The following is a 21,626-nucleotide window of genomic DNA, read 5'->3' as shown; positions in this document are numbered from 1 at the left end:
ATTATCATTTATCATACAATGTAATGCTCCTAATTAATTTAATGTTAAATATAGACAAGAAGCAATTTTCTTTATATTTTCTTCATGTCAAAATATAATTTTGCTGAGGGAACTGCCTGCCAGGTTCCTCACAGCACAATAGAACCTGTTTCTTATCCCCTGTGAGCAGAAAAGCAAATAATTTAGCTTTCTCATGCAGTGTTACTGCTGTCAATATACATTAGCAGCAAAAGTGTCAATCTTCAAGATAAATCTGCAGCACAGAAACTCCTATTAAACAGCCAATGTATTGAAATGATAGAAATCCATTTAAAAGTCAATATAAATGATGTCAGAATACAATAAAACTTTTTGGGCAACAGAAAAGATGTGCATTCTCACCCCTAATATTTGCTAGAGTTTTTATTAAATTTTAACGGTACATCTCATACAATACCTGATGGAAAATAACATATTGTACAATCAAAGATGAGACATAAAAAGTGAATTACATCAAGGATTATAGTATATCTAGAGGTAATCGTTGAATGTCTGAAGAAAGCAAAGAAGAGCAGAATGTAAAGAGGTAAAGTACAGATAAGAGAAGTCAAAGTGTACAAAAGCCCGAAAAACAAATAAAAAAAAGGGGATGGGGTGGGAGCAAAGAGAAGAAAAGTATAGAGAGTGGCACTGGAATCTTTTTAAGTCATCAAGTATTAGGTTAAAAGATCTATAAGGATGATAGACTATCTGAGAATATAGAGGGGTGGGCATAGTCAATCCATGGTTGCCAGAGTTCCATAAAGTTTTTATAAGTATCCAAAAGGATGCTGGTCAGTTTTTCATTCAGACAAAAGAAGTATATCCGCCGTTCGACTTCGCTGAATGATACACAATTTTGTTTATTCCAGGCGAGGGCAATAGCTCGTTTAGCGTCCAGCAGACTTTGCGTGGCTAAGCAGTGTTGGTTTTTAGTGAGAAGTGGGGACTTGAGATGTAGTAAGGCCAGCCACGGATCCTTACGGAGTGTCAGCGAAAACAGCCCGTTCCATCAGGTGAAAAACTTTGGACCAAAATCTGGCAAGCAAGGTGCAGGTCCACCACGTGTGGAGTACATCACCCTGGGATAGGCAACCCCGCTAACAGGAGCACGAGTGGATGGATGGAGGTGAGCCATTGTGGACGGTACCAAGTACCACCTCGTGAGGGATTTAAAAGCTGTTTCAAGTGAGGACACATTGATAGTACAGGTGGCCATGTAGGTCCAGATTTGTTGCCAAATTTCTGGTGGTTGCGAAGTTCCAAGGTCCTGTTCCCATTTGGTGACATAAGTGTGTTTGGAAGGAGATGACAGGTGACAATATAGTGGTTACATTTGCAGATTTGCTTGAACATGGTGAGGCCCGCTCGGGGTGAGGACCGTGGGAGAGATGAAACGGCACAGTGTCTGAGCTGTAAATACCGAAAGTATTCAGATGGTGGGGCTCGCATCCTGTCTCTAAAGTAATCCCACTGGCGGACCAAACCATTCTCCAGCAGATCGCAAAGGGAAGTCAGACCTTTTGAGGACCACCATGTAAATGAAAGGGGGAATCAAGGCCCGGGGGGAAGAGTGGATTACCCAGTATGGTAAGCAATGGTAAATGTGGGGACTAAAAGTTACTGGAGCATGGATTAAGGGTGTGGGTTAATAGGGAGCTCATTGAGGGCGGGCGGAGCCGGGAGGGCAGACAGGGTAAAGAGCACAGGGAGTGTGGTGTGCATGACAGTGCTTGCAGATCCCCCCATAATCGGCAACAAGGGGACTGTAAAAGATTCACCAAAGAGGTAATGTGTGCCGCTTGATAAAATTTCTAAAGGTGAAAAAGACCAAGGCCTCCATCACGTTTATGGGCATATAAGGTGAATCACTTCAGACAAAGAACACAACCTGAGTTTGAAACAGTTTGAGAGCATGGCGAGGGATGGGTATGGGTAAGGTGTGGAAAAAGTACAATAGTTTAGGGAGGATAGTAATTTTTACTGCATTGATTTTGCCCATACAGGAAAAAAGTGTGTCTCGTCCAGAAGGACAAAAGGTCCTGAAGATGTCTAAAGTTAGGAGGGTAATTGACAGCATATAAGGAAGCGTAGATACTGGAGATATTGACACCAAGATATTTTAGTGGGAGGCTTGCCATTTGGGACTATGGACTTGATGAGGTGGCAATGTGATATTAAGTGAAAAAGATTTATCCTCATTGACCTTCAAGTTTGATACATGGGCAAAGGATTTGAGAAGTGAAAATAAGTTAGGGAGGGAGATAATGGGTTGGGAAAGAGAAAGCAATAGGTCATCTGCGAACATGTGAAGTTTGAAGTCCGTGGGCCTTTTGTGATGCCATGAATGTTAGGGTTATCACAGATTAGGTGGGCTAAGGGTTATATGGCCAGGACAAAGAGAAGTGGGGAGAGGGGGCAACCTTGGCAGGTGCTGCCTAGAGAGGGGAACGAGGGTGAGAGATAGCTGAGATAGCGGACCGAGGCGGCTGGGCTGCTATATAGGGCTCCAAGCCACAAAAGGAAATCAGCTGGCAACCCACATTTGCATAAGATGTAAAATAAGTAATCCCAGGATATGGAATCGAATGCCTTTTGCAGGTCCGGGGGTTTTGGTTTGATGTATATGGTGTATAAGATGTATAATTTTACGGGTATTATCTGATGCCTGTCTGAGGGGCACAAAGCCCACCTGGTCATGATGTATAAGGTCCGTTAGAAATGTATTTATGTGAGTGGCCAATATCTTAGCAAGTAATTTATAGTCAATGTTCAGCAGCGAGATGGGTCTATAGGTCTATAAGTCTGTGTTGAGTTTTTAATGAGTTAAACATGGCTACTAAGTGTGGGGCTAAGGTGTCTGGATATTTTTAATAATATAGGGCTGAGCATCTTGGATAGCTTGAGGCACTGAGATATTATTTAAAGAGCAATTCCACTTTTATAGAGAAACAAATCAATCCCCTCTGCAGAGGCTTAACTAGAAAGCTCAGGGCCCCGGTGCAAGAAACCATGAAGGGCCCCCCACTCCACCCCCCATAAAAAATGTTGGTGCCTTGGCAGTTACCGGGGTAGTGCATGTGTGTAGTCCCAGGAGGCAGAGCCGCCAGTAGAAATCATGGGACTCCATGCAGCCTACCTGACCCTTTCTAGAAGCAATAATAATTTGTTATTGCTGCGTTGGGTGGAGATAATTAATATTTGCCCGGAGGGGAGGGGTAAATATTATTGCTGCCCTGGTGGAAAATAATATTAGTTATCAAGAGTTGTTGAAAAATAACCCCCAGGCAGCAATAATAACCCCCCTTCCCGGCAGCAAGAATAATTTATTTAAGTGTTTAAAAAACAATTTCCTCTTACTATATTTATGATTTCTCTAGCCTGGCTTCACCTCCTAGCTCCCCCAATGCTGTGATAAAGCCCCCTATGACTCCCCCAGTGCTGTGATGAAGTCCCCCATGACTCCCCAATGCTGTGATGAAGCCCCTCAGTGATGTGATAAAGCCCCCACTGATTTACCTAATGCTATGATGATGAAGCCCCTGGTGGGGTCTCAGGGATCTCCTGACCCAGGCATCTCTCAGCACCTCCAGGGGTGGCACTCAACCAGCAGCACCTAGCTCTCCAGCCAGCCCTAAAAGGACACCTCAGACTCAGCCCAGACCAGTCTCTTGTTCCAGAAGCACTTTGCGTTGGAAAATCTGGCTCCCCTTCTCCCCCTCGTCCGTGCCATCAATTTTACAGAGGACCAAGGCTAGGGAAGTGGGGGCCAGCTGGACTGCCCTGTCCCAGGACATGCTGAGCTCACAGTGCAGTTCTTACACACAAAGGACACGGCGAGGAGGACGGGAGGACCGGACCTGCTCTACAATGCTGTCATCGCCCCTGCCAGGAGGAAATGGCAGTGCTGGGGCCGGCCCTTTTCTTAGTTTCCAGCCCCCCCCCAAGTGGCGGAATGCCAGGGCCCAGTCACAAATATGACCACTGCAACCCTGGTAGTTCCACCAGTGCCCTTCTGGGTGATCTGTATACATTGTAAGGATTTTAAAAACTTTGTTGCAGTTTCCTACCTGTTTCTGTTCTGAAGAAACACTTTTTCATTACAGCATATCCTTTCCAATCTGATCCCTGAATGGGAGGGTCTGGGTTCACTACAATGGGTGGGCTTCCTGTGTTGTAATAGGCAAAGGTGCAGTGTCTGCATCCCTCTAGTAGTAATCAACCCTTAAAGAGTATCTCACCAAAAAATGAAATTCATACTGAAAGGATGCCTAAAATTATACTTGTATCTGTCTGGGAAAATCAGTCAGCACATCACAGAAGCAGGAGGTAACATTTCTAGTGGTGTTCCGTACAGAACACCTTCATGTTGCCATGTTGCATTGAATTTTTTTCTTTACAGATTTAGAACATTACAGTGGCTACAGTTTTAAATGGAAAGGACATTTTTAATAATAATAAATTACAAAATGGCCTGTGAAATAGTTATGTATGCTAAATTAATTTCTTTAAGGTTTTTTTCATTTTTATTTTTCTAAAGTTGAGTTACTCTTTGAGTCCATTTGATACCACTTTCAGTCCACTTCTAAAGTGCTAAATTAAGTACACAGTCTGCACTTGAGCACGATAGTAGTAGACAGTAGTAGTAGCAGTATGAAAAGATTCTTGCTCTGCTTTTTTTGGACAAATATGCAAATATTGACAGCTGTGTTATATTTTTGTTTCTAGTCCAGATTTGAATAAGCCCTTTAGCTTATGTAATATTCAGAGGCCAGATAATGCTTTTGCAGACCTTAATGACAACAGGTTTTAAGATCAAATAAAAATGACTAAACATAGCTAATCAGTTCATATGTAGACAATCTCTAGCAAGGGTTACATTAGCAATGACATACAAAAAGACATTCAGCTACAACCATTCCATCTACAATATAAAAAAAATGATGAAGGCAGAGACCCCTAGCATGGCTTGTTTTGTGCATACGTCACACTATATGTACATGGTGATTTTCTTCTAACCAGACTTTCTTCCACTTGAAAGAACAAGACAACCTTTTTTTTTTTTTCTATAACCAAAGGTGTACTTAGTGTGATCTCAGGTTTATATATGTCTGCTGCTCCATCTCTTATTGCTGATCAGACAGGGCATGACTTTCAGCTTTTTTCATTGCCCTTAATAGGAAAAAAAATTCTGATAACAGGCATATGTGCAAGAGCCCCTGAACTAAATGAAATGCTGTTTCTTTCTCTCGATATCTGTCCAATTACTGTCACTGCCTTCTCTCGATGTCTACCTGGCCATTAGAGCTGTTAACTCTGAATCCCAAATTGTAGTTTGTCTTGGATTGAATGTACAGAAGATGCATTAAACAACCATCCCTAGGGTATTGAATTTTTATATTTTACCATGCACTGCTGGTTTTTAAAAATGCAAGTTTTATCACCTAAAGGTATATGTCAAATACTGGAATACTGTTGCAGCTAATAAATAAGGGATGATCTCAGGTTCAGAGTGAACCTGAGTTAGCTTAGGTTTAAATCATGTTCAATTTGAACCTGAGTTCATCTCTACTATTAATATTATTAGTGTTTTTATATTCAGACAGTCATTTAAGTTTAAGCCTTGTTGGAAGGGCCTCTGAAAGCCCATATTACACAAGAAGCATACACAGGATGAAGCTGTTGATATATATCACAATCTGATTGTGCAATCTCCTCTCTACTGTTGACTACACAGTGCTCAGGTCTGCCTGATTGGGTTCAGATTGATTATACTGCTTTTATAGGTCTTACGATTTAGGTTGGACTTGATGGACTAATGTCTTTATTCAACCTCAAATACTATGTAACTATGTAACATTTTGGTCAATCTAAAGGAGATTGTACAATCAAATTGCAATGTATATGGCCAACTTAACACACCTACATATACACATAAACAGAACTGAACTTCTAGGCAAATACTGGTTTTCCTTACACAATTTCATACCAATGATCTTTGTAATTCACATAATAAACCATCAGCAAACATAGAATTTTTATGCAGTGACAGTACCACTCACATTTACTGATATGTTTACAGGCACGCATACACGCAATTCTAAGATCATGAAATTCACACAAGTCTAATCAGTAAACAGGAAGTGATCTAATAGCACATTGCTCCTGGCAAATGAACAATGTCCCTAAACCCCTTTACTGAAAAGGATGGAGATATGATTAGAGTAGACAGCAGGTGTTGTGAGCACAGGCGATGGTTTTTAGATTGTTTACTTTACCAATGGATATATTAAGAACATAAGTTTTAGGTTATTTTGTTAAAATTAATTTCCAAGCACATTATCATAGTCTTTTTCAGTAAAAATAGTTTGAAGTATTTTAAAATCCAATCACTAACATCTCAAACAAGCCTTAACATGTTAATGTTAATATAAATGCCATTTTCAAACATCTACTGCTTTTATTAAAGCACCAGCTGGTAATTCTGTCATGAAGGCCCTTGTTCAGTAATAGTGTAATAAGGCTCTGTCCCTGTCTTCTGTCACCCCGTCACTCACGCTTCCTATAGAAACTACAAGAAGTCATTTAAAGTAGAATTATGGGGTGAGTGAAAAACATTCATCCCCATAATTCAAGCTGCCTTGTGACACTGAAGCTGTCATAGGTCAGCTCTATTGTTCGGGAAGTCAGCAAACACATACCGCTGATGACTTCCCGTTTCTCTCCCTGCAGAGAGAGGTGACTGTCAGTTACTGCTCCCCCGCAGGGATTCCCACCCTCCCCTCTCTGTTTCTCTAGTGCTAACTAGAGGAATGGACAGGGGAGGGGGCAGGCGCAGCTGTCAATCAGCCAGCGGGGTGGATCTCGACAGTATTGTCAGGATCCGTCCCGGGTGTGGAGTGGCTCTGCACTCTCAGCTATATACTGAGTTTTGGGTCAACAGAGGACATTATTATATGTCCTCCTATGACCCTGAAGAGAATTATGGGCCAAAAAGGTTGCCCCATAGTTCTCCTTTAAAACACATTACACTTGCATGTTCTTCTGTTGTCAAATCCGGCCGAAGTAATGCCATGCAGCCTTAGCGGGTGTGCATATAGAAAATAAGTGACTGTAAGGAGGCTGCATTAGATCATCTGTGCTGAGATGCAACATATGATGAAAAAAGGTAAAAACAAGTATTTAAAAAAATTGCAGTTTTCATTCAGTTAGGGGGAAAACATTGATAAACAGACCCCCTAAGAGGTATAAGTCAAGCTTGCTTAAACTGAGCTGAAACCTTTCCTTTTAAGTGTCCTGTACAAAAAAGCAACATTAGCAAAACTGAAATTTGGAATGTCTTGACTTTTAAATATTGCTACTTGCCAGCTATGGCAAAGCCTATGTATGTGAAATAATCACAAAATTGAAGTGATTGAGTCAGCCCATGATTCTGTATCTACTAACTTAGGTTCGGTTGAGTACATAGAAAGATGATGATTATACACACAAGAAAACAAGAAAAACCTGAAAAAGAAAATGAATGCAACCACCATATTTAGGAACTGGTCAGCTTAAAATGTATTGCCACTGTTGCAACCAAATTGGGATAACAGATATTTTATATTTGTTACATATTCCCATTTACATAGCATAAGCTAAAATATATGAGTGGTACTGACAAAAACCTGCAATCAGCCATGTTGCCTGCTGTAGCAAAACATCTAAAAGGAATGGAATTATTATTGTTGTATTATTTTCCAGTACACTGTGGGATTTTCTCATGCATGACTGCAAAAAAGGAAATACATTTTAAATATATTCATTTTTAGTTTTGGATTTAGATACACTTTCACTTTAAAAAAGCTTACTTAAATGAGAACTATGGGGTAACCTTTTTTTCCCATGGTTCTCTTTAGGGTCATGGGAGGACATGTACTAACTTTCTCCCATGACTCAAAACTCAGTATATAGTGGGTTATTGCCTGATATATGCTGAGAGAGTTGCAGCTGGGATAGATCCCTATAATACTCTCAAGATCCACCCCGCTGGCTGATTGTCAGCAAGCTCTGCCTATCTAGAGGCAGAGCCAGCTATGCCCTCCCCCTCCCCCATCCCTCCCCCTTCAGTCAGCACTGGAGGATCAAAGAGGGAATTCCTGTGGGGAGGGTTGACTGACAGTCACCGCTCTCTGCAGGGAGATGATTAGGAAGTGAGTGAGCAGTGGTATGTTTTCACTCACTTCCCGATCAATAGAGCAGATGTGTGACAACTTCAATGCCACGCACGGGCTCTAATTAGTTCTCCTTTAAGTGTCTGGGAAAAGCCCATAAAGCCAACTTGAAAGAATAACTTTCCTACACTTTGTAGTCCAATACAAACTGGACATGCTGCTAAATTGCACCAAGAGTTCATTTATAGTGGAGAGCAGATATTGCTATCAACTCTCCATTACATTGTGCTTTGCTACACCTACCATGGCCAATCTTGTTCGATAAACATGGGCAGTGGTGTATAGCCAGTGAAGCCTTCATGCACCTGCTTTATGGCCATATTGCTGATTTTTAAATGAGCCCCTAAGCATAGGTCAGTGATGTCTATAAAGCTACTAGCCAAAATACAAGAATGGGAGCAGTTGAAATACAACCATCTGTAAAAATACAAACAACTGACATTATCCTTCATTTCAAATAATACAGATCTTAGATAAGCTAATCTATTTTTTATTCTAATACCTGACCGACCTTTACTGTCCTAGTTAGTTCACAGTCCGAGAACTAACAATCACACAGAACTGTTTACCATGAACTTAGACACTGATTTACTAGAGTGTGAATCAAGGTGACGTTCTTGTAAACTTCAAACTATCAGTCATGGAAAGGAGAAACTCTATTGGAACTTCTGAAGAGAACCCACGCTCCCTTTACTTTACTGCACTTTTTTCATACTTAGTGAAACAGATACTGTATTTAATACAGATACTGACACAAACAGTTGTATTCAATATTCCTATTCATTTAGGCTATGAATGGTCTATTCATTGGTTGGTATTTCATTCAATGGTATTGACATAAAATAGATCAAATTGATGGAAATAATCAATGTGTTCAACCTATGTAGTGGATGTCTAATCTGAGTAGTTGTTAAGCAGGGAAGAGAGAATAAATGTAGTGAAATACAGAGCTGTGCCATTCATAATGAATACACACAATCACATAAATGCATATAGCATGTATTGCCACAATGCTATAGCTTGAATAAGCCCTAACAGGAATTTTGAACAGTTGTCACTAAGGATGAGCAAAATTGACAGTTTTGCTTTGCTGAGATCTTACTAAAATGTAGACATTTTGGAAAAATGCATTGCAGTTATAAGCAAAAGCAAAATTAAGATGGTTTTTGGTGTTTTTTAAGGGTGTGATGACTATTAAATGGCCCCTAAGGCCTCATTCACATAGCATAGAGTGGGGCCGTACAGATCCGTGCGGCGTGCATGGCCGTATCAGGCCATTGCCTGAAAGGACAGGTGCTGCGTGTGATCGTATGCAGCAGCCTGTTCTTCCCTGTGGAAGGACGCGACCGTACTAGGTTGTACGCTCACCCGAGCTGCACATCCGTGCGGGTGTCCGTACTCAGATGCAGACAGCAAGAACAACTGCACCCGCATGGATGTGCAGCTCGAGTGAGTGTACATAATTACATAGTTACATAGTTAATAAGGTTGAAAAAAGACACAAGTCAATCGAGTTCAACCTATAGAGATATTAAAAAAAGAAATTAAACAAAGAAAAGCCTAAACAGAACACTATGCCCCAATTTATCCACTGTTGATCCAGAGGAAGGCAAAAAACTCCTATACACATGGTTCAATTTGCTACAACTGGGGAAATAAATTCCTTCCTGATCCCATAAGGCAATCGGATATTCCCTAGATGAACAATCTCTGATGCTTAGTATACCTATAAGAACTCCAGTAATATCCAGTAATATTCTGTGCACTTAGGAATACATCCAGATTTGTTTTCAAACAATGAACTGAGCTAGCTAGAACTAGCTTCTGGGGGAGTCTGTTCCACATTTTCAAAGCTCTAACTGTGAAGAATGTTTTCTGTATACTGCGTCCTCCCATAGGGAAGAACAGGCTGCTGCATACAATCACACACAGCACGTGTCCTTCCCAGGAACGGCCCGATAGGGCCGTGCACGCTGCATGGTTCTGTAGGGCCCAACTCTACACTGTATGAATGAGACGTAACAAGTCATGTTATGCTGCATAGGAAGTATATATAGAAAATAAATATTTACCCAAGACAACCGTATTGAAAGATACGATTTCTTTGTCCTTCCCGTCATTGTAAAATGCCAAGTGCCATATCCCAACATCTAAATACTGGACAAACACGGCCTCATTCTGCACCAAAGTTTGAATGCTGCGACGTTCTCTTGGGGCTTCAACAACACTCCACTTCTCTTTGCCATCCAAACGCTCCATGAAGTCATACTGAAAAGCATATCAATAAAAAAGACTGTGTTTTAAACTAGGTAATGCAATTAAAAACTGAAAATAAAATTATTATGCATCCATACATCCATGCATGTTTTTTAAGTCATCACATGTGAATATGTTGCAATATTATATACATAGATGAAGTAATTAGTGTCTTTAGTTACCTCGAAAGAAATCCACAAAGTAAGTTTACATCATGGCATCAGAGTTCACATAACATAGCACAGGGGGAAGGCTAACTATAAACTAAAAGCATTTTTAGTATGCTTGCATGTATGTGTACATACAGTGGATATAGAAAAGAATCCCCCCCTTTAAAACAATCACATTTTGTTGCTTTGCTGGCTGAAATGAAGACAGGCACAGCTTTTGTTTTATCCGGCTGTATTCACTCAGTGCAACTTATAACATCCAAGTGAAAAATAGAACACCAACATGTCAAACATTTTTTTAACATTTCAAAAACAGAATCACTGAGTTGGATAAAGGATCGCACCCTCCTAAAATGACTTGTAAACTCAATCAGGTAAAGCTAATCAACTATGGGTGGCAAGGCACTGTCCAAAGATCTCCGCGATAAAGTTGTGGACAGGCACAAGTCAGAAAATGGATACAAAAAAATGCCAAATGCTTTATCAATGCCTAGAAGCACAGTGAAGTCTATTATTAAGAAGTGAAAGGTATTTGGTAAAACACAGACCCTCCCTGAATCAGGAGGTCACTCCAAACTGGAGAAAAGGGCCAGGAGGAAACTGGTCAGAGAGGCTACCAAGAGACCTACAGTAACTCTGAGGCAGTTGCAGGAATTTATGACAAAGAGTGGTCATTGTTTGCATGTGACAACAATATCACAAATTCTCCACAAATGTGGCTTGTATGGGAGGGTTGAAAGAAAAAAAAAGCCATTCCTCAAGAAAGGCCACATGCAGTCATGACTGAGTTTTGCCAAAATGACCATTGAAGATTCTGAGGCCACATGGCAATGGTGTTATGGAATTGTTTGACCTCATCACCAAACAATATGTCTGTCGGAAATTCAATACAGCTCACCATCCAAATAACACCTTTCCTACAGTAAGGCATGGAGGTGGTAATATCCTGTTATGATGGTGTTTCTCTGCAGCAGGGACTGGATCACTTGTCAGGATAGAAGGAAAAATGGATGGGGCAAAATACCATCACATTCTTGAGGAAAATCTGCTGTCCTCTGCCAGAAAGTTGTCAGTGGAAAGTAGGTTTACCCTATTTAACATGACAATGACCTAAAGCACACAGCCAAAAAAACAAACAGTGGTTGAAGGAGAAAAAGGTGAATGTCCTAGCATGGTCTAGTCAGAACCCAGACTTAAACCCCATTGAAAATCTGTGGAATGACTTGAAGACTGCAGTCCACAAACGGTCACCATCAAATTTAACTGAACTTGAGCAGTTCTGCAAAGAAGAGTGGGCAAATATTGCAAAGTCTAAATGTGCAAAATTAGTAGAGACATATCCCAACAGACTAAAGTCTGTAATTAAAGTAAAAGGCGGTTCAACAAAATACTGACACAGGGGGTGATCTTATTTCCAACTCAGTGATTCTGTGTTTGATTTTTTTTATTTCCTTCTGACATGTTGGGGTTGTATCTTTCACTTGCACTGAGTAAATACAGCTGGATAAAACAAAAACTGTGTCTGTCTTCAATGCACGCTGCAAAGCAACAAAATGTGATTTTTTTAAAAGGGGGTGATTCTTTTGTATACCCACTGTATAGCTATAAATTGCATGTATATGCAATATATATAGCATGTTCCCATCCCATGAACATTCCATTCCAAAACCAGGGAAATGAATATAAAGATGGTGCCACTCCCTTTTGCAGCTATAAAAGCCTCCACTTCTCAGGAAAGACTTACTACAAGATTTTGAAGTGTGTCTATGGGAATTTGTGCACATTCAGCCAACAATGGTCAGATGATGATGTTGGATGAGAAAAACTGACTTTCAATTGGCATTCCAATTCATCCTAAAGGTTTTCACGGCTCTGTCCAGGTCTTCCCTGCCACACTCATCAAACCTGACTTTAGGCACAGGTACACAATCATAATGGAACAGATAAGAGCTTTCCCCAAACTGTTGCCACAATATCAGAAGAGCAATTGTCTAAGGCACCTTTGTACCGTAAACAGTAGCATTAATACCCTGTATTTGTACTTTATGCTGTAGTACAGTATGCTTTGCTAGATCACTCTAAAGTAGTAAAAGTTTAAAACCAAATTGTTAGTGTACATGACTGTTCTTATGACACACGCATCTATGTGTAGTGTAGTTCTGAGTAAGTGCTATTCCCAGAGTGGTGACCAGAACATAAACACACTATGGCAACAGGGAGGGTGATGTGGTGTACATACCCTAATTAGAGCAGATCACCTAATATAAGGCACAGACAACATTCTGTCAAGTTAAAGTATTATTAAAGCCAAAGGGGTTTTAATCTATTTCAAAAGCTGGTTAAATCAGTTACAATGAATGCTGTTCCTTGATGTTTAAACATTTTAGCTTCCTGCAGAATTAGCTGGTCCCCTGACCACTGGTCCTGACTTCCTGTTTTGGAGAGACTCCTTTCTCAAGCAGAGAGAGCTATGCAGTCACCCTTGTGTGTGCTAGTAAGCTGTGTGTATCTTCACAAAGACACAGCAAATCAAGCTACTCCCCCCGCCCCCTCTTCTCCCTCCTCCCTTCTCCAAGCTAGTAGATGAACAGTTGCTGTCGTTTGTGATCTTGTACTGGACAGAAAGTTTAGGGAAGCTGAGAGACTTGGAAGCAGCTATTCAGAAACATGATTGTAGATGTTTGGGCAAAAATGTAAAGCAATGCTTTGCTGGCCAATGTATATTTGTTTGATCTGGATTCATTATTGAAAACAATTTTGAGAGTTTAATACTACTTTAAACATATTTTATCTCATCTGTTTTTTCGCCTCAAGGTGAAATAGAAATGTTTTGTTTCCTGTACATTTTTGCATTATTGTTTATTTAAAAAAAACAAAAACGGGGTAATGTCGAACCGGCCCTTAGTATAACATTACAGATTATGATTTTAGTAGCAATATATGTATTTTATTTTAATATTAGAATATTTTGTTATATGTATTAGCCATTTCACAGGTTTGCAAATTTCTCAGTGAAACATAGCAAAACTGCTTTGAATATTTCTTTTGTCTGAGATGTAAAGCAGGAAAGCTGTATCATGTTGCCATGCCTGAATGATGAATCTATTAGAAAAGTCATATTAGTAATATGCCTTGGCTCTCCATTCAGTAGTACAAGAATGAGAGTAATGTGCTGTTAACAATACATTAGCTTCAGTTCAAGTAAATGGAAGTCAATGCATTGCTAACTGTGCATTAGATTTTACAATGAATAATCCCCAAAATGGATCTGTAAAATATTGCATAACTATTCCTATAATGTCAGGGAAGGGATATTGAGTAATGAAACCATTATCAATCTCTGCACTGTTTTATCAAATAATATAGAGAATTTGAAGGTGACACTGGCACAAATCTATGTATTTCCAAAACTGTTCCTTGTAGACCAGCTCCCAGATGTAGGAAGAACTACCACTGATGCAAAGACATTATTGTGGTTTGTGCAGTGCTGTCAATTCATTATGCTGATGCTTTTTGAAACTACACCCTCTCCATAGTTAATGCTGGTTAGGGTACACTTAAAAATATTTCCGCATGCCCATGTAGAGTGGTCAACTACAGAAAGATCTCTATTTTCTATGTCATTACATTTCCATTGCATGCAATTACATATTTTCTTATGCCTGGAGTCCTTAGAAAGCTACTGGTCAATGATCATATATGACCCTCAGTTTTCAATCACAAAGCTGTGTACTGAGCCTGAAAATAAGATATGATAAAATAATTTTGCATTTTTTTAAACCCATATCTCAAAAATGAGTTAAAGACAGAAGTAATATATTGCGGGGGGGATTTATCAAAACTGGAACTGACCAAATCTGAAGCAGATTTGCATTGCAACCAATCAGCTTCGATTTCACATTTTCAAATCCTAACTGAGCAAACGGAAGAAAGATGCTGATTCGTTCCAATGGGCAACTGCTCCAGTTTCTGTCTGCTTCAGTTTTGATAAATTCCCCCCTGCCTCTCTTTTGTGGCACTTTGTAATGATTAGGCCTAACAGTCAACTGTCAAAGCCTTTTTCAATAATGAACTGTACCACAGCACTTTCCCTCAACACTGAGAGAGTACCTTAAAAGGAAGGCACGGAAGGAAGCCTCCCCCCTTGCACTGCTTCTTGACCTCTTTTTGAGGTGGACAACAGCCTCATTCCCACATCTTGTGTCCCATGAGGTTTGTGGGGGGTCTTTAGGGGACAGAATTATTGAAACCTGAAAGCCCCCTTTAAAATAAGGAGGCCCCAGAAATCCAGCCCTCCCATATGAATGAGCATGGAGTACCCCTTGTTACCCATTCACAAAAAAGATAGCAAATTAAAATAATAACACAAACACTGTAGAAAAATTCCTTTATTTGAAAAAAGTTAAGTAAATAAACAAGGTTCCCGAATGTATATCCAGCATTAGTCCTGTCCAACAGCAATGTAGATTTACATTAATCTTAATGAACAATACATGACGATGTTAACCAGACAAAATGACTCGTACTACTTCCAGTACAAATGGCAACTCCCAGTAATGTAAATAAACAGGTTGGGGATCCTGGGTAATGGGAGCAAACAAATTTGGTCATGACCATATTTGGTTAATGAGATCACCAGGGATTTTGACGCTGTCCTGGAGTTGTCATTTGCCAGCTATTTCTCATTGTGCTGATGCTAGATCTACATCACCAGGTGAAGTGTACCCCTTATTAATTAGCATACAAAAACTGCATGTTGGGCCACCTTATTCTTAGGACAAAGTGCTTTGCAAGGAGGGTCTTTTACTCTTGCAAGGCTCTCCATGTTGAGGACATGTGGCCTGGTATGGTTATAACCTGGTATGGTTATGGAGGGGGCTCAGAAGGTGACAGACTGCATCACATATGTCATTTTTTATTTTGCCTATAATTACACTTTGTGAATAAAAGCTGACCATAGTAAGCACCCTATAAGTGTTATATGGTTTGTTTCAATCCCTGCAACTGAAACGTTTGCTGGACATTTTGGCTTTTTCAACGAAGGAGCTCTACTGGCAGCATCAACAGACAAGAAAACTGTTTTAAAAAAAAATCTGTTAAATGACTTTCCTATAGTTACACTTTAGCCATCAGATTGCCTGCCACCTGATGGTTAATGTTGACAGGTCCCCATGTATCATACATTATTTAAATATTTGTTATAAAGGCAGCAGTCAGTTATGGGATAGTAGACAAAATAAATGTTACCCTGGGCTAGCTTGGAAAATAGAAGTATATCCCTATAACAATAGTTACTTTACAGCTGGGCTTCAGTAATTTAAGATACACATAGTTACATAGTTACATAGTTAGTCAGGCTGAAAAAAGACACAAGTTCATCGAGTTCAACCTATAGAGATACAGAGAAAAAAAAAAAAAGAGAAGAAAAGCCTAAACAGAACACTATGCCCACAGCTACCCCCTGTTGATCCAGAGGAAGGAAAAAAAACCCTATAAAGAATGGTTCAATTTGCTCCAACGGGGGAAAAAAAATCCTTCCTGATCCCATAAGGCAATCGGATATTCCCTGGATCAACATTCTCTGATGCTTAATATACCTATAAGAACTCAATATCCAGTAATATCCTGTGCATTTAGGAATACATCCAGATGTTTTTTTAAACAATTAACCGAACTAGCCAGAACTAGCTCCTGGGGGATTCTATTCCACATTTGCACAGCTCTAACTGTGAAGAATCCTTTCTGTATGCAAAGGTTAAACCTCTTTTCCACCAGACGCAAAGAGTGCCCCATGCATGTCCTTTGCAGTGGTCTTAAAGTGAATCATTTGGCACCAAGCTCACTATATGGACCATTTTTGTATTTATACATGGTGATCAGGTCCCCCCTTAATCGCCTCTTCTCCAAAGAGAACAAATTCTGGTCAGCTAATCTCTCCTCATAGCTGAGCTCCCCCATGCCTTTTATGAGTTTAGTCGCCCTTCGCTGCACTTTCTCCAGTTCCATAACATCCTTTTTGTGAACTGGTGCCCAAAACTGAATTGCATATTCCAGATGAGGTCATACTAATGTTTTGTACAGGGGCAGGATTATGTCTCTATGGCTGGAGTCTATACCCCTTTTAATACAAGAAAGAATTTTGCTTGCTTTAGAAACTGTGGCTTGACATTGCATGCTCTGTGATCTACCAGAACACCCAGATCTTTCTGCACTATTGGCTCCCCCAAACAAACTACCCCTAGAGGGTATGACACATGCATGTTTTAAGTCCCCAAGTGCAGAGCTTTACATTTATCAACATTAAACCTCATTTGCCAAATAGATGCCCAAGTAGTTTTATGACATCTACTATCCAGGCTCTATTGGTTTGCTATTGACTACCAATGGATCTCATATGTTTCTGGACCCAGGGACAATGTCCATGTCCATTAAATATGCCTGTGACCTGAGCATCTTCTTCATTCATTGTTTCTTGTTTACTTTGAGCAACTCAACAAAGGTGGTTGCAGCATCATGACAATCTTAAAGAAGAACTCCAGGGAAAATTATTCTTAACCCTTGCATTGGGAGGGCTGTAAAGGTAGGGTTATACTCACCTGATCCTCTGAGACGTCTGGCTCTTAGACTAGTCCTTTCTGCCTCTGTAACTGAGTGCTGTAATAGCCAGCCAGCTCTGAGCTTTGGGAAATAAAACTTTGTTATGTCTGCACCTAAAACAAAACAAGCAATCAACCCTTGCAGTGCGGGGGTAGCCCCACTGAAAGGGTTAAGAAAAAATGACCCTTGTTCTCCTTTAATATATCTCTCTTGTTCTCCTTTAATATATCTTGTACTATTGCTAGAACTTATTGCACCGTTATCATTGGAAATTCCAAATGTGTGATTTAGGTATAATAGAAAGGAGTATGTGAAGATTGGTGGAAATATAAAGTCAAAGCAAGCATTTATGTTTCATCTATTCTATGGAAACATTCAGCATTTTCCTGTGGAAAACCCAAAAGATTTCCTTTAGTGTAATCAGCAATATTCATTGATCTGTATTATCTGAATTACAAAACAAAAGAGATACGGCATTCAGTGTGACTGCAGTAGTAAAATGTATAGCAGAATGGAACTTTATTGACCTAATTCAGGCCTAATTGTTGTGTACCCTTACCTCTTTTAACTTTTAACAGTTCAGTCATGCTACTGAAATGTTGTGAGATTGATCTTTTTCTTTGTATCAAATTATTATAACTTTATCCCAAATTAAAGTAACAATTTCCACCCTTATAAACTACCTAAAATGGATAACTGCTACAGTGTATACTTCCATTAAAAATGTGATATATATAAAGCACAGTATTAATCTCTAGCAGTTCAACAATAACAAAAATACATGTAATATGCAATAATGCAATAATGCAATATGCATATATCCAACACACACTCCACAGAAAATATAATCAATGATGAATGACGGTTCGTACCGATGATCAAACGTCGTATGATTTTCGTACGGCGGCCCCACCCTGCCCTGATTATCGCAAGGTTGGATCAGCGATATTTAGAAGAGAGCACCTGGATGAAACGCGGTAATCGACGCATGTGCAGTGTAGATCGTATACAAATTTTGACGTACAGAAACGCCACCTACCTTGCGAAAATCGTACGATTGACCGAAGTTTTCTAACCTGCTGGTTAGTCAAAAGTCGATCGATTGTACAGTATTTGCAGATGTACACTGCCCAACAACCGTACGAATATCGGATGACAAAATTGGCCGATATTCATAATGTTGTATGGGCACCTTGAGGGCTTGTTCACAGTGTCCGAACCAGAAGCGTGCGCTCCTGCACCCAAAATGCATCCCAATGTATCCCTATGTGTTTTATGGACTACAGTTCCGGTCCCGACAGAGAAAATACTGCATGTCACATTTTGTCCGGTCCAGATACGCACCAAAAACGCACCGCACTGCAGCTAACATACTGACAGCCCCACTCCACAAAAAAACCTGGAACGCGGTAAAAACTTTTAAAAAACGTGTCAAAAACGCACTGCACGCATAGCACCGCGTCTGCGGACCTGCTCCAGATCTGGACCAGAAAATGGTGTGAACAAGCCCTTAATGAGGAGGAATTGGTCACATTAGCATTTTTTTTACATTTTCATAATCATTTTCAATTTGAGGTGGAGGAAGTTGCACATACACCTGGCTGAATAAAGCTTGGTGCACATGGGTGTAACTATTGATGAAGATTCTCTAGTGTGATGACTCGTTTATGGGACTCTTTTTTAATTGTCATCCTGTTGGGACTTTTTTTCTTTTGTTTTATAGATTGTACTGATATGAACGGTCATTGCATTCAGTAACTGTTCATCTCTGATTGCATTTCTTGTGGAGAGTGTATTGTGTATACATATGCAGATATATATATTATATCTGCACAGTTAATGCAGGAAAGCATAATCTGCACAATTTACATTGGATTGCATGCTTATTCACTGCATAAGTCCATTTAAGAATGTATGAATTTACCAGCAGCAAGGCTGAACGATCTTCCACAAACATAAAATGCCACAACTGAATTGCATTGCCATTATTAGCAATTATCCATCACTCTCCTCCTCCAGACTTGAAAGAAAGTGGAAGATTAATTAGTTAGCAAAAGTGTGTTTTGGAGATTGTTGGGCAATGTTTTTCCATTTAACAGTGGCTAAACAATCCCCTGCAGTAGCAGTAAACAGTGATATTTGAACTTGTTTTATTTAAAATTCTACAATTAAAATTTTCCTTAGCTATAAGAGAAGAGCAAGTGTCACAGTTAATCTATAGGCTAATTGATTTGCCAATAACGTTGTCATTACTAATGTGATATGCATACTATTTTGGTAGTCACACAAGGTTTTCTTTCTTTTAATGTTATTGTGTTTATGTGTTCCAAAAATCATTTTATTTATCTGATGGTGCAGGGTGCTTTGGCAATGGAGACTTTCCCATGTACATTAGCAGAGTGTGCGACAGGTTGACATTGCAGGAGAACAATTAGGAGACAGGGAGAGAGCGTTGTCACCATATACCCAGATGTAGTGAACCTGTGAAGTGGAGCGAAGTGGACCTTCCTGGTAGGATCACTAGGTATTTTTTTAATGAAAGTTAGAGATTTAAAAGTATTGAATATGACTTTTGAAATTAGTTTAACATGTTAAAGCTTATATAAGATATTATTAAATACACAGCATGGTTAGAGAGCTGCCCCCATATTTAAAAAGAAGTACCCAAGATTTAATTGCCCTATCCATGCTCCCAATGCTGTCCCCAGGCCCTTCCTTTGCCCCAGTGAGCCCAGCCTGTCAAGCACCTGGGGGATTTTGGGGGTGAGGGAGTGATGGGGTGGGCTACTTATAGCTGATGTTCCACTTTAAATTACTTATTTTTTTAAATGTACTGTATGTTTTACACAGTACAAAAAATAGCAACATTAAAATGAATATCCATCCAATACATTTTATTTTAGTCTTGGATGGAGTGAGGAAGGATTAGAAATACAACAGATTTTCTACTGCTATCCAGGGCTTCATTAAAGAGATCTTTCCTTATTGTCTCTGTGACAATTTAACATCAGATCACATAACAAGCCTGTGATTTGCAGTAACAATTACAACAGTAAAACAATGTAACACAATAATAACATCAAACTAAGTAGACAGTACCACCGATAGTATGCTATCAAGACTCTTTATTACCTTAATTACCAGACGATAGACAAGACCGTCCTATAAAAGGATAGACAGCACCACACACAGTTCATATAGATAAATATTAAAAAAGTATTAGACCTTATTAATATAGCATATAGCCATTTTTCTTATCATGGCAGGTCTCACTGTAAATATGTCTTATGCCATGATAATATCTTATCATTAAAATGTATGAATATACCAGCTTCCCAGTGGAAAAATAATCAGGTCTTAAAATAAATACAAAAAAATGAAACCCCATCAATCTACATAAATGTACTTATGATATATTTCAACTACACCACAACACAATGCAACAGACAACAATGAAAGAGGAAAGCACAAAGCTAAAAAGCAAATATAAGTCCATACCCTTTTATTCCAGGAAAGACCTATGGGGTTAATTTATTAAAGGCAAATAGACTGTTACCCTTGCAGGGGAACTTTCACTTTGCTAGGGAATATTGTCTTAGCTTAGTGAATGTGGTGAAATTCACTTTGCAGAGAATACTCAATTATATGCAAGGAAAATATAAAAAAACACCGTAGGCAGCCGCGTGAATGACCGACCTGAAGTGAAGTGAGCCGAACACTGTTCGGCTATTCACTTCAGGCTGGTACGGCTGATTTCAGCCGTACATCGGCTGAAATCAGCCGTACACCGGCTTGCTTCGCATGGCTTCGGGTCGGCCGACCCGAAGTGCAGAAGGAGTTCGACTCAGCCGATCCAACATCTGGATCGGCTGAGCCGAACCTCCGGCAGGCTACTCACTGCTGTCCGGGCTATTCTTAAAGATGCCGAACAGCAGTGAGTGAATAGCCGAATGCCGCTGAGCGGCATTCGGCTCGGCTGTTCTGCTAGGTCCTTAGAGGTACCTTAGAGGTAGCGAGCAGAACAGAAAAAGAGTGAAAAAAGTAAATAGCCCACGATTGTGCGTAACAAGCAGTGACAGCTAGCTCCACCCAATAGTTTCCTATTGTCCGGCGGCTCTGCTGCTGTAAAAAATTTTTTTTACAAAAAACTCTCCCAGGCGCTCTGGGAGCCTTCCGCTCCCAGCCGCCCAGGAGAGAAACACTACTGTGTCTTTTTTTCTTTATTCTGACACGAGCGATGTCAGAATAGGAAAAAAAATCATTTTCCCATTGAAAAGCATTGGTACAATACTATTGGCTATTTCAATTTGCAATAGCCAATAGTAAATTAGCATTGTACCCGCCCTCTGCTGATGGACCTGATGGGGAACTG

The 21,626-nt window shown here is 39.9% G+C and overlaps 1 protein-coding gene across 1 annotated transcript in view; it reads right to left on the bottom strand.

Annotated features, from left to right (window-relative positions):
* Positions 1-21,626, bottom strand: part of LOC108799553 (teneurin-2-like) — a gene marked incomplete at its 3' end in the record, with an annotated part of 264,072 nt that overhangs the window by 87,498 nt on the left and 154,948 nt on the right. Inside the window, exon 4 of the mRNA XM_018571426.1 lies at positions 10,304-10,499. Coding sequence (XP_018426928.1) covers positions 10,304-10,499 — 196 coding nt within the window. The remainder of the gene's footprint in view (positions 1-10,303; positions 10,500-21,626) is intronic.

Source organism: Nanorana parkeri, unplaced genomic scaffold (genome assembly GCF_000935625.1).
Source record: "Nanorana parkeri isolate BGI_ZX_2015 unplaced genomic scaffold, ASM93562v1 scaffold1755, whole genome shotgun sequence".
Lineage (NCBI taxonomy): Eukaryota > Metazoa > Chordata > Amphibia > Anura > Dicroglossidae > Nanorana > Nanorana parkeri.
This window is presented reverse-complemented; position numbering and strand designations above follow the sequence as displayed.